At 39.2% G+C, this 13,257-nt stretch overlaps 1 protein-coding gene across 6 annotated transcripts in view; it reads left to right on the top strand.

Moving 5' to 3' along the window:
* Window positions 1-13,257, top strand: part of ZC2HC1B (zinc finger C2HC-type containing 1B) — a 97,062-nt gene that overhangs the window by 37,446 nt on the left and 46,359 nt on the right. For all 6 annotated transcript variants that reach the window (XR_001885352.1, XR_001885355.1, XM_017870972.1 and 3 more), the window contains exon 6: window positions 1,795-1,903. Coding sequence is in view for 4 of the 6 variants with exons in the window: in XM_017870972.1 (XP_017726461.1) it covers window positions 1,795-1,903 (109 nt within the window). In the remaining 2 variants the exon portion in view is untranslated. The remainder of the gene's footprint in view (window positions 1-1,794; window positions 1,904-13,257) is intronic.

Raw genomic sequence — 13,257 nt, 5'->3', positions numbered from 1 at the left:
TTTTTTTGAGATGGAGTCTCACTCTGTTGCCCAGGTTGGAATGCAGGGGTGCAATCTCGGCTTACTGGAACTTCTGCCTCCCGGGTTCAAGCAATTCTTGTGCCCCAGCCTTCCAAGTAGCTGGGATTACAGGCGCCAACCACCATGCCTGGCTAATTTTTGTATTTTTAGTAGAGACGAGGTTTCCCCATGTTGGTCAGGCTGGTCTCGAACTCCTGACCTCAGGTGATTCGCCTGCCTTGGTCTCCCAAAGTGCTGGGATTACAGGCATGAGCCCCCGTGCCTGGCCAGGGTTTGAATTTTAATTCTATAATTTACGTAAACTTGGCCGAGTTACTTAAATTCTTTGAGATTCACTTTAACCTGTCAAATGGGGTTAATCATGTGTGCCTTGCTGAGTTGTTGGGGGACTTATAGATAAGTGAAGGACCCAGTTCAGTGTCTTGCACATAGGGGCTCCTCCTTTCCTCTCTCTACATTACCCCACCCTCCCCTTCTCCAGTAGCCTTTTTCTAGTTGATACAATTGGCACCACACCTTTGGAGGAATATGACTACTTTGGGCTTGATTACAGCCTAATTATGGAAAAGTTTCTATGTATAAGTCTACCTACATTCTGTAAAGCAGTAAAGGGTGAGTTACATTTCTGCAAATGGTTCCTCTTACCGGTCTCCACAGTTAGTCGGCTTTAGTGGGGCCAAAGAGAGCACAGGAAAGCAGCAAACGGAAGTGTTTTTATTCCTGAAGAAGGCCAGCTGGCTGTCAGTGTAACTAGTGACTTGGCCCCATTCCTCTCCTTGTTTTCCAGAGCTGAGTGGTGAATGGGAACACAGAAGAAAAATTGCTTGCTTTGTGAATTCCTTCACTCACTGTAGAGTATATCTGAACAGCCGTATTTGTTTCCCTTGTGCCAGCTTCACCACTTTGGGGCCTTGTCTAATAGTGAGGCTTACTCAAAAATGGAACAGGAAAGGAGGGGTTGTTTCAGTTTTGAAGGGCTGTTAACAACACAGACGAAATATGTTTCTATTTTAAACATAATCAGCTTTTAAAATGTGTCATACCCTTAACCAAAAGAGACCAATATGGGCCTCTAAAAATAGCTTTATTTGTGTGAATGGGGATGAGCTGCGTGTTATAGTCTCTCAGCCATTCTTACCCAAGTGAGAATTCTCACTTGGGGTAACAGGTTATCTTTATACTGCAGTTTCCATGGAACTGGAGGTGGGATCAGTGACAAGGTGAAAGGAGCATGTGAGAAACATTTTGGTCCTTATTTTGTTTTAATATAACTATTCTGCTGCTGCTGCTCTGCAGGGAGGGGGATGGTATAGGGATGTTGTAATTTCATGCTTAAAACATTTGCTGCCTGCCAATCTGTTTTCTTCTCTGTTCATGTTAAAAAAAAAAAAAAAAAAACAGAAAACAAAAAACAACTGTCTTCAACTGTAATGAAAAAGTAAAATGTTCTTTAACCTTTATTGACATTAAGTGATTTCTTATGTCTCCATACAACTAATTTTATAGGATAAATATACCACTAACAACCCCAAGGGCTTCATTATGGAAGGGAAGCTTCAAAACCCAGATATGGCTTTGAGCACCAGCTGGGAGGACAAGAACCAGGCTAACTGAAGTGCAGGGTGTGTGTCTGTCCCCTTCTCCTGGATTCAGGGAGTCCCTGCAGATGATGCCAGTCTGCTGCTGGTGAAGTGGGAACAACTGTACCTCCTATGTGGTACCTGAGGTTACAGAAGGTGTTCTCTTTGTCTCTCTTTCTTTCTCTCTCTGTAGGGTAGGGCTCAGATGGGTCCAAAAAAAGAACCAACTGTTACTAGTGCCGTGGGAGCTTTGCTGCAGAACAGTGCCCAGGTGGCCACAAATGAAGTCCCAACCAATTCTGGTGAGTCAGAGAGTGCATTTCAGCTCTCAAATGATGGGGGTCAGAGGAGATCACTGTTGGGTTTGGGATTCACCGGTAGTCTGCAAAGGCTCTAAGACATTCACTGTTGCTTCTGGATGCAAAGATATTTGGGTTAGAGGTTAAAGCTTATTTGCCAAAAGGGAGTATTTCTTAATTTATCAGGATTACACAATTTTCACAATGTAGAAGTCAAATTCGATTACTACAATGGGAGGCTAGAACCATTGTTCTCTGGTCTAGTAAAACTGAAGAGATTGAAAACAAGAGAAGACCATGTGTCTTATGTTTGTGTTGAAAATAAAGGGAAAGTTTCTTCTCTAGAAATAAATACAGATCCTCCTTAATGTATGATGGGGCTATGTCCTGATAAGCCCATTGTAAATAGAAATATTGTAAGAAAAATGCATTTAACACCCCAATTTACTCATGTAAAGTTGAAAAATCTTATGTCGAACTATCATAAGTCAAGAATTTCTGTACAGTCATCCCTCAGTATCCACAGGGAATTGGTCCCAGGGCCCTAGTGGATACCAAAACCTGAGATGTTCAAGTCCCTGATATAAAATGGTATAGAATTTGTATATAACCTAGGCACATCCTCCTGTATACACTAAATCATGTCCAGATTACTTATAATACCTAAGGCAATATAAATACTATGTAAGTAGTTGTTATGCTATATTAAAATTGTTGTATTATTTTTTATTATTGGTATGGTTGTATTTTATTTATTTATTTATTTATTTTTAAATGTTCTCCATCTGTAGTTGTTAAATCTGCAGATGTGGAACCCATGGGAACAGAGGCTGACTGTAATTTCTTCAAAGTAGCAGCAAGGCAGAACCATAGGAGCCATCCTAATGGGGATGAGGTGGTATCTCATTTTAGTTTTAATTTGCATATCTCTAATGATTTGTGAGGTTAAGCCTCTTTTCAAGTGCTTATTGATCATTTGTATATATTGGTTGAAAAAATGTTCAAGTCCTTTGCCCATTTTGAATTGTTTTGTTGTTTTGGTTTTACTAACAATCACCAGTTTAATTAGTTGTTTTTGTTGTTGACTTTTAGGAATTCTTTATGTATTCTGGATATTAATCCCTTATCAGCCATATGGTTTATAAATATTATTTTATTTCCTATTCCATGGGTTGCCTTTTTACTCTGTTGATATTCTTGTGTGTGTGTGTGTGTGTGTGTTTTGTTTGTTTGATTTTGAGACAGGGTCACTGTTGCCCAGGCTGGAGTACAGTGGCACAATCATAGCTCACTGCAACTTCAACCTCCCAGGCTCAAGTGATCCTCCCACCTCAGCCTCCCAAGTACCCAGGACTACAGGCATGTGCCACCATGCCCAGATAATTTTTAAATTTTTCATAGAGATGAGTTCTCACTATGTTGATATTCTCTTGATTCATAAATTTTAAAATTTTTGTGAAGTCCAATTTGTCTATTTTTCTTTGGTTGCCTCTGGTGACCAAGAAATCCAAGAAATTGGATTAATCTTTGCCTAATCCAGGGTCAGAGAGGTTTACTCCTATGTTTTTGTCTAAGCTAAGGCTAGCTTTAGATCTTACATTTTAGGTCTTTGATATATTTTGAGTTAATTTTTAATATATGGTGTTAGGTAATGGTCCAGCTTCATTCTTTCGAATGTGGATGTCCAATTTCCCCATTCAACCAATGGTCTTGCACCCTTGTCAAAAATCATTTGACTATGTATACAAGGGTTTATTTCTGGACTCTGTTCTGTTTCATTGGTTTATATGTCTGTCTTTATGCCAGTATTACATTTCCTTGATTACTATAGCTTTTAGTAAGTTGTGACATAAGGAACTATGAGTCCTCCAAGATACAGCCAAGATTGCTTTGGCTATTTGGGATCCCTTGAGATTCCATGTGAATTTTAGGTTGGGCTTTTTTATTTCTGCAAGAAACATCATTGAGATTTTAACAGTGATTGCGCTGAATCTGTAGATTGCTTTGTTTAATATGGACATCTTAACAATAGTAAGTCTTCAAATCCATGAACATCTAATATATTTCTGTTTATGTCCTATTTGTTGGTTTTTTTTTTTTTTTATCATGAAAGGGTGTTGAATTTTCTCAAATGCTTTTTTATGCATCAATTGAGTTGGTGGTGTAATTTTTGTCCTTTATTCTGTAAATGTAGTGTACATTGATCAATTTCCATGTGTTGAACCATCCCTTTATCCCAGGAACAAATCTCACATGGTCATGGTGTATAATCCTTTTAACATGCTACTGAACTTGATTTGTTAGTATTTTATTGAGGATTTTTGCATTAATGTTCGTAAGGGATGTAGTTTTCTTATAGTGTCTTTGAAGTCAGGATACCCTTGGCCTTATGGAATGAATTAGGAATGTTCCTACTTCTTAATACGTTTGGGAAAAGTTTGAGAAGGTTTGGTATTAGTTCTTCTTTAAATGTTTGGTAGAATTTACCAGTGAAGCTCTCAGGTCTGGAGCATTTTAATGTCATAAGATTTTTTATTATTAATTCTATCTCCTTACTAGCTATAAGTCTATTGAAATATTCTATTCGTTCATGATTTACTGTAGGTAGGTGTTTTGTTTTTTAGGAATTGATCCATTTCATCTAGATTATCCGATTTTTTGGTATATATTTTTTCATAATACTTTCATGAAATCCTTTTTTATTTCTATAGCATTGGTAGTTATATCTCCACTTTCATTTCTGATTTTAGTAATTTGTGTGTTTTCTCTTTTTTAATTTTAACTTTTTTTTTTTTTTTTTTTTTTTTTGAGAGAGAGAGCCTCACTTTGTTGCCAAGGCTGAATTGCAGTGGCGAAATCTTTGCTCACTGCAACCTCCATCTCCTGGGTTCAGGTGATTCTCCTGTCTCAGCCTCTCCAGTAGCTGGGACCACAGACACACACCACCACACCTGGCCAATTTTTGTATTTGTAATAGAGACAGAGTTTTGCCGTGTTAGCTAGGCTGGTGTTGAAATTCTGGCCTCAAGTGATCTGCCTGCCTTGGCCTTGCAAAGTGCTGGGATTACAGGCGTTAGCCACTGTGCCTGGCCCCTCTCTTTTTTTTTAATTAGTCTATCAAGCTAATGGTTTTCTTTTTAAGTTCAGGGGTACATGTGCAGGATGTGCAGGTTTGTTTCATAGGTAAACATGTGCTATGGTGATTTGCTGCACAGATCATCCCGTCACCTAGGTATTAAGCTGAGCATCCATAAGCTATTCTTCTTCATGCTCTCCCTCCTTCCCCCATTCTCCAACAGGCCCCAGTGTGTGTTGTGCCCCAGCGTGTGTCCATGTTTTCTCATCATCCAGCTCCCACTTATAAGTGAGAACATGTGGGATTTGGTTTTCTGTTCCTGCATTAATTTGTGGAAGATAATGGCCTCCAGCTCCATTCATGTCCCAGCAAAGGACACCATCTCATTCCTTTTTATGGCTGCATAATATTCCATGGTGTATATGTACCACATTTTCTTTATCCAGTCTACCATTGATAGACATTTAGGTTGATTCCATGTCTTTGCTATTGTGAATAGTGCTACAGTGAAAATACATGTGTATGTATCTTTATAATGGAATGATTTATATTCCTTTGGGTATATATTCAGTAATGGGATTGCTGGGTCAAATGGTATTTCTGCCTCTAGATCTTTGAGGAATCAACACACTGTCTTCCATAATGGTTAAACTAATTTACAGTTCCACCAACAGTGTAAAACTATTCCTTTTTCTCCACAACCTTGCCAGCATCTGTTATTTTTTAACTTTTTAATAACAGCTATTCTGATTGGTGTAAGATGGTATCTCATTGTGGTTTTGATTTGCATTTCTCTAATGTTCAGTGAAGTTGAGCTTTTTTCATATGTTTGTTGGCTGCATGTATGTCTTCTTTTGAGAAGTGCCTGTTCATGTCCTTGGACTACATTTTAATGAAGTTGTTTTTATCTTTTAAATTTGTGTAAGTTCCTTGTAGATGCTACGTATTAGACTTTTGTCAGATGGATAGATTGCAAACATTTTCTCCCATTCTGTAAATTGTCTGTTCACTCTGATGGTAGTTTCTTTCGCTGTGCAGAAGCTCCTTAGTTTAACTAGATCCCATTTGTCAATTTTTGCATTTGTCACAATTGCTTTTGGTGTCTTCATCATGAAATCTTTGCCCATGCCTATGTTCTGAATGGTATTGCCTAGATTTTCTTCTATGGTTTTTATAGTTTTTGGGCTTTACATTTAAGTTGTTAATCCATCTTGAGTTGATTTTTGCAGATGGTGTAGGGAAGGGGTCTAGTTTCAATTTGCTGCATATGGCTGGCCTGTTATACCAGCACCATTTATTAAATAAAGAATTCTTTCCCCATTGCTTCTTTTTGTCAGGTTTGTTGAAGATCAGATGGTTTTAGGTGTGCAACCTTATTTCTGGCTTCTCTATTCTGTTCCATTGGTCTCTGAGTCTTTTTGTACTAGTGTAATACTGTTTTGGTTACTGTAGCCTTGTAGTGTAGTTTGAAGTTGGGTAGCGTGATGGCTTCAGTTTTCTTCCTTTTGCTTAGGATTGTCTTGACTATCTGGGCTCTGTTTTGATTTCATATGAATTTTAAAATAGTTTTTTTCTAATTCTGTGAAGAATGTTGGTGGTAGTTTAATGGAAATTGCATTGCATCTATAAATTGCTTTAGGCAGTATGTCAATTTTCATGATATTGATTCTTCCTATTCATGAGCATGGTATATTTTTCCATTTGTTTGTGTCATCTCTGATTTCTTTGAGCAGTGGTTTATAGTTCTCTTTGAAGAGATTCTTCACTTCCCTTGTTAGCTGTATTCCTGGGCATTTTATTCTTTCTGTGCCAATTGTGAATGGAGGGTCACTCATGATTTGGCTCTCAGCTTGCCTGTTGTTTGTATATAGGAATGCTAGCAATTTTTGCACATTGATTTTGTATTTTGAGACTTTGCTGAAGTTGCTTACCAACCTAAGAAGCTTTTGACCTGAGAAAATGGGGTTTTCTAGATACAGGATCATGTCATCTGCAAACAAAAATAGTTTGACTTCCTCTCTTCCTATTGGAATCCTCTTTCTTTCTTTTGTCTGATTGCCCAGGACAGAACTTCCAATACTATATTGAACAGGAGTGGTGAGAGAGGGCCTCTTTGTCTTGTGCCAGTTTTCAAGGAGAATGCTTCCAGCTTTTGCCAAATCAGTGTGATATATGCTGTGGGTTTGTCATATATGGCACTTATTTTGAAGTGTGTTCCTTTAATAACATAGTTTATTGAGAGTTTTTTATATAAAGGGATGTTGAGTTTTATTGAAGGTCCTTTCTGCATCTATTGAGATAATCATATCTTTAGATCTGTTTGTGTAATGTATCACATTTATTGATTCGTGTACATTGAACCAACCTTGCATCCCAGGGATTGTAGTGGATAAGTTTTTTGATATGCTGCTGGATTTGGTTTGCCAGTATTTTGTTGAGGATTTTTGCGTTGGTGTTCATCAAGGATATTGACCTGAAGTTTTTGTTGTTGGTGGTGTATCTCTGACAGGTTTTGGTGGTGAGCTCCTGTAATCCCAGCTACTCAGGAGGCTGAGGCATGAGAGTCACATGAACCTGGGAGGCAGAGGTTGCAGTGAGCTGAGATTGACCCACTGCACTCCAGCCTGGGTGACAGAGTGAGACTCCATCTCAAAAAAGAAATGAGTTAGGGAAGATTCCCTCCTTTTCAATTTTTTGAAATAGTTTCAGTAGAAATAGTACCAGCTCTTCTTTGTACCTCTAGTGGAATTCATCTGTAAATCTATCTTGTCCTGGGCTTCTTTTTTTTTTTTCTCTTTTTTTTTTTTTTCTGACTGGTAGGCTATTTATTTCTGCCTCAATTTCAGAACTTGTTATTGTTCTATTCAGGCATTCTGTTTCTTCCCTGTTCAGTCTTGGGAGGATGTATGTGTCCAGGAATTTTCTTCTAGAATTTCTAGTTTATGTGCATAAGGTTGTTTATAGTATTCTCAGATGGTTGTTTGTATCTCTGTGGGATCAGTGGTGATATCCCCCTTATCATTTCCAATTGTGTTTATTTAAATCTTCTCTACCTCTTTATTAGTCTAGTTAGCAGTCTATCTTATTAATCTTAAACAAAACAGTTATTGGATTCATTGATTTTTTTGAAGGGTGTTTTTGTGTTTTTACTTTCTTCAGTTTAGCTCTGATCTTGATTATTTCTTGTCTTCTACTAGCTTTGGGTTTGTTTGCTCTTGGTTTTCTAGCTCTTTTAGTAGTTAAGTTGTCAATTTGAGATCTTTCTAGCTTTTTGGTGTGGGCATTTAGTGCTATAAATTTCCCTCTTAACACTGCTTTAGCTGCAACCCAGAGATTCTGCTACATTGTATCTTTGTTCTCATTAGTTTAAAAGAACTTGATTTCTGCCTTAATTTCATTATTTGCTCACAAGTCATTCAGGAGCAGGTTCCATGTAGTGTTCAGTTTCCATGTAGTGGTGTGGTTTTGAATGAATTTCTTAATCTTGAGTTGTTCAGTTTCCATGTGATGTAGTATGGTTTTGAGTGAATTTCTTAACTTTAAGTTCTAATTTGATTGTGCTGTGGTCTGAGAGACTGGTTGTTATGATTTCAGCTCTTTTGCTGTTGCTGAGGAGTGTTTTACTTCTGATTATGTGATCAATTTTAGAGTTTAGTGGCAATGAGAAGAATGTATATTCTGTTGTTTTGGGGTAAAGAGTTCTTTAGATATCTATCAGGTCCAGTTGATCCAGAGCTGAGTTCAAGTCCTGAATATCTTTGTTAATTTTCTGTCTCGATGATCTGTCTAATAGTGTCAGTGCAGTGTTAAAGTCTCCCAGTATCACTGTTTGCAAGTCTAAGTCTCTTTGAAAGCCTCTAAGAACTTGCTTTATGAATCTACATGCTCCTGTATTGGGTGCTCATATATTTAGGATAGTTAGCTCTTCTTGTTGAATTGAACCCTTTACCATTATGTAATGCCCTTCTTTTGTCTTTTTTGATCTTTGTTAGTTTGTTTATTTTTGAGATGGAGTCTCACTCTGTCTCCCAGGCTGGAGTGCAGTGACACAATCTTGGCTCATTGCAGTCTCCACCTCCTGGTTCAAGTGATTCTCCTGCCTCACGTTCCCAAGTAGCTAAGATTACAGGCACCCACCACCATGCCCAGCTGTTTTTTGTAGTTTTTGTGGAGACAAGGTTTAACCATGTTGGCCAGGGTGGTCTTAAACTCCTAATCTCAGGTTATTCGCCTGCCTTGGCCTCCCGAAGTGCTAGGATTACAGGCATGAGCCACTGCGCCCAGCCCTTTGTTGGTTTAAAGCCTATTTTGTCAGAAACTAGGATTGCAACCCCTGCTTTTATCAATTTTCCATTTGCTTGGTAAATTTTCCTTCATCCCTTTGTTTTGAGCCTATGTATGTCTTTGCAAGTAAGATGGGTCCTTGAAGGCAGCATACTGATGGGTCCTGGTTCTTTATCCAGCTTGCTGCTCTATGTCTTTTAATTGGGCCATTTAGTCCATTTAAATTGAAGGTTAGTATTGTTATGTGTGAATTAGATCCTGTCATCATGATGCTAGTTGGTTATTTTGTAGACTTCTTTCTGTGTTTGCTTCATAGTGTCACTGGTCTGTGTATTTCAGTGTGTTTTTGTAATGGCTTGTAACGGTTTTTCCTTTCCATATTTAGTGCTTCCTTCAGGAGCTCTTGCAAAGCAGGTCTGGTGGTAACAAATTCCCTCATCATTTGCTTGTCTGAAAAGGATCTTGTTTCTCCTTTGCTTATGAAACTTAGTTTGGCTGGATATGAAATTCTGGGTTGGAAATTCTGGGTTGGAAACGCCAATCAGTTGTAGATTTGGTCTCTTTACATAATCCCATATTTCTCAGATGTTTTGTTCATTTTTTTTCATTCTTTTTTCTCTATTCTTGTCAGCCTGTCTTATTTCAGAAAGATAGTCTTCAAGCTCTGAGATTCTTTCTTGCTCTGAGATTTTTTCTTCCACTTCATCTATTCTGCTATTAATATTTGTGATTGCATTGTGAAGTCCTGTAGTGTGCTTTTCAGCTCTAACAGATTAGTTATGTTTCTCTTTAAACCAGCTATTTTGGCTCTCAGCTCCTGTGTTATTTTATCGTGATTCTTAGCTTCTTTGCATTGGTTTACAACACACTTTTTTATCTCAGTGAAGTTTATTACCCACCTTCTGAAACCTACTTCTGTCATTTCAACCATCTCAGCCCAGCCCAGTTCTGAGCCCTTGCTGGAGGGGTGTTGCAGTCATTTTAAGGAAAAGAGGCACTCTGGCTTTTTGAGTTTTCAGTGTTTTTGCATTGATTCTCTCTCATCTTAGTGGGTTTATCTACCTTTGATTTTTTACACTGCTGACCTTTGGATGGGTTTCATTGTTGTTTTCTATTTGTTTTTCTTTTAACATTCTGGCAACTCTTTCATAGGGCTGCTATGGTTTGCTGGGGATCCACTCTAAACCTTAGTTTTCTTTTCTTTTTTTTTTTTTCTTCTGTACCTTGAGGTATCACCTGTGAAGCCTATGAAATAGCAAAGATGGCAGCCAACTTTTTCCTCTGGAAGCTCTGTCCCAGGGGTCCTGACCTATTGCTGGCCCAAATTTGCCTGTAGGAGGTGGCTGAAGACTCCTGTTGGGAGGTCTTACCTAGTCAGGATCAGGAACCCTCTTAAAGAAGCAGTCTGCTTTTGATAGAGCAGCTATGCTGTATTGGAGATCCCTTCAGTCCCTGATCTGTTTGGGCTCTCCAAGGCCTACAGGCTGGACAAGCTGAGAAGCCAAATGGCCAAGTTGGCAGCCTGCCCCACCCTTCAGACACTTTGTCCCAGGGAGAACACAGGCCAGGGTGACCAGAGGCCACTGTGGGTGGGACCTGACTGGGAGTACCTGCCCCATAAGGAGGAGTGGATCAGGGTCTTGCTTAAAGAAGCAGTCTGGCCATACCTCAACAAAACAGCTGTGCTGTGGTGATGAGCTGCCTCTGCCCCTGTCAACTTGGCCTCTCCAAAGCCCAAAGGCCAGAAGGGCTAAGTCATCCAACCAACCCAGGTGACAGCCCTCCCCTCCTCTGGGCACTTCATCCCAGGGAGAGATCAGAACTCTGTCTCTAATATGTGCAGGCAGGCATGGCTGGAGGGTCCAGCTGGAAGGTTCTACCCAGTGAGGAAGAAACATTCTGGCCATGATCTGGCAAAGTTGCTGTGTTGCACTTCTAGGGAAACCGTTCCTCGTCTGGATCATTTTGACTTTCCAAAGCCCACAGGCTGAAATGGCTGAATTCACTGAACAGCAGAGGTATTGCCCTCCACTCTCCTCTTGAGGCTCCGTCCTGTCTCAGGCAGGCTCCACCCTGTTGCTGATGGCTTGCTGGAATTCCAAGACAGTGGGTCTTATCTTGTGAGGTGCGGTGGAAGTGGGGTCTACAGAATGATGCTGTTTGGCTCCCTGGATTCTGCCCCCTTCCTAGGGGTATATGTGGATCACCCACCTTGCCTGAGTTGCAGAAAGACTGGTGTGTTTAAAGTTCCTGGGTTTCTGTGTGTGCCTGAGCAGTTGCTCTGCCAAGTCTCTACCCAGTTCTAAGTGACAGATCCAAAGCTCTGGTGTGTGGGCTCACAAGGGGATCTCCTGATCCACAGGTTGCAAAGATCCATGGGAGAAGCATGGTTTCTTGGGTCACATAGTCACTAATTGCTTCCCTTGGCTGGGGGTGGGGGTTTCCTTGGCTCCATGTCAGTCCTGGTGGGCCATCGCACCACCCTACTTTTCTTCATTCTCCGTGTATTGAGTTGATTCCCTAATTAGTACCAATGTGAGAACCTGGATGTTTCAGTTGAAGGTGCTGTCTTCTCTTGCCTGTTTTGTTCCTCTCTGTGAGTGCTGTGGACCACAGCTGCTTCTAATCGGTCATCTTGGCCCCTGCCCCCATGGTTTTTCAATTTATTGATTCTTTTCAAAGAACCAACTTTTGGTTTTATTGATTTTTCTCTCTTATTTTCTATTCTTGATTTCATTTCTCTCTGTCTAAACTTTATTATTTACTTTCTTCCACTAGCTTTTGATTTCATTTGTTCTTCTCTCTTTCCATAATTTACAAAGTTGGATTGTTGATTTGAAATCTTTTTTGTTATTTTAATGTAAGCATTTATAGGTGTAAATTCCCCCTTAGCACTGCTAAGTCCCATAAGTTTCAGTGTGTTTTTTCTTGAGCTTCATTCATCTCCAAATATTTTCTAATTTCTCTTGTGATTTCTTCTTTGATACATTGGTTGCTTAAGAGTATGTTGTTTAATTTCCACAAATTTATGAATTTTATAGTTTTATTTCTGCTTTATCTCACTGTGGTTGGAGAAGACACTTCATATGATATATGTCTTTTTAAATTTACTGAGACTTAATTTGTGGCCTAACATGTGGTTCATTCTGAAAAATGTTGCATGTGCCCTTGAGAAATATATATTGCTGTTTTTGAGTAGAGTGTTCTGCATATGTCTGTTAGATCTAGTTGGTTTATTGTGTTAAGTCCTCTATTTTCTTACGTATCTTTATCTAGTTGGTGTTGGAGTGGGGTATTGAAGTCTCCAACTATTATTGTAGAACTGTCTATTTCTCCCTTTAGTTCTGTTGATTTTTGCTTCATATATTTTTATGGTCTGTCAGTAGGTTCCTCTTTGTCTCTTGTAATCTTTTTTGATTTAAAGTTTATTTTTGTCTAATATTAGTGTAGCCACTAATATTAGTGGCCTCTGCTCTCTCTGGTTATTATTTGCATGCTATATCTTTTTCCATCCTCTCAATTTCAATCTATTTGTGTCTTTGGATCTAAAATGAGTATTTTATAGACAGCATGTAGTTTTATTCATTCTGCCAATCTCTGCCTATTGCTTGGACAGTTAAATCGATTTACATTTCAAGGAATTACTGATAAGGAGAGACATTTGTCATTCTGATATATGTTTTGTATATGCCTTATAGCTTTTTTGTTCCTCATTTCCTGCATCACTGTTCATATGATTTGGCTGTGTCCTCACCCGAATCTCATCTTGAATTCCCATGTGTTGTGGGAGGGAACTGGTAGGAAGTAATTGAATCACGGGGGCATGCCTTCCCTGTCCTATTCTCATGACAGTGAGTAAGTCTCATGAGATCTGATGGTTTTAAAAAGAGGAGTTCCCCTGCTAAGCTCTCTGTTCTCTTTGCTGCCGTGTGAGATATGCCTTTCACTTTCCACCATGACTGTGAGGCCATCCCAGCCATGTGGAACTGTAAGTCCA

Source organism: Rhinopithecus bieti, unplaced genomic scaffold, assembly GCF_001698545.2.
Source record: "Rhinopithecus bieti isolate Rb0 unplaced genomic scaffold, ASM169854v2 scaffold_1063, whole genome shotgun sequence".
Taxonomy (NCBI): domain Eukaryota; kingdom Metazoa; phylum Chordata; class Mammalia; order Primates; family Cercopithecidae; genus Rhinopithecus; species Rhinopithecus bieti.
Note: the sequence above shows the minus strand (reverse complement) of the source record. Positions and strands in the feature narration are given on the sequence as shown.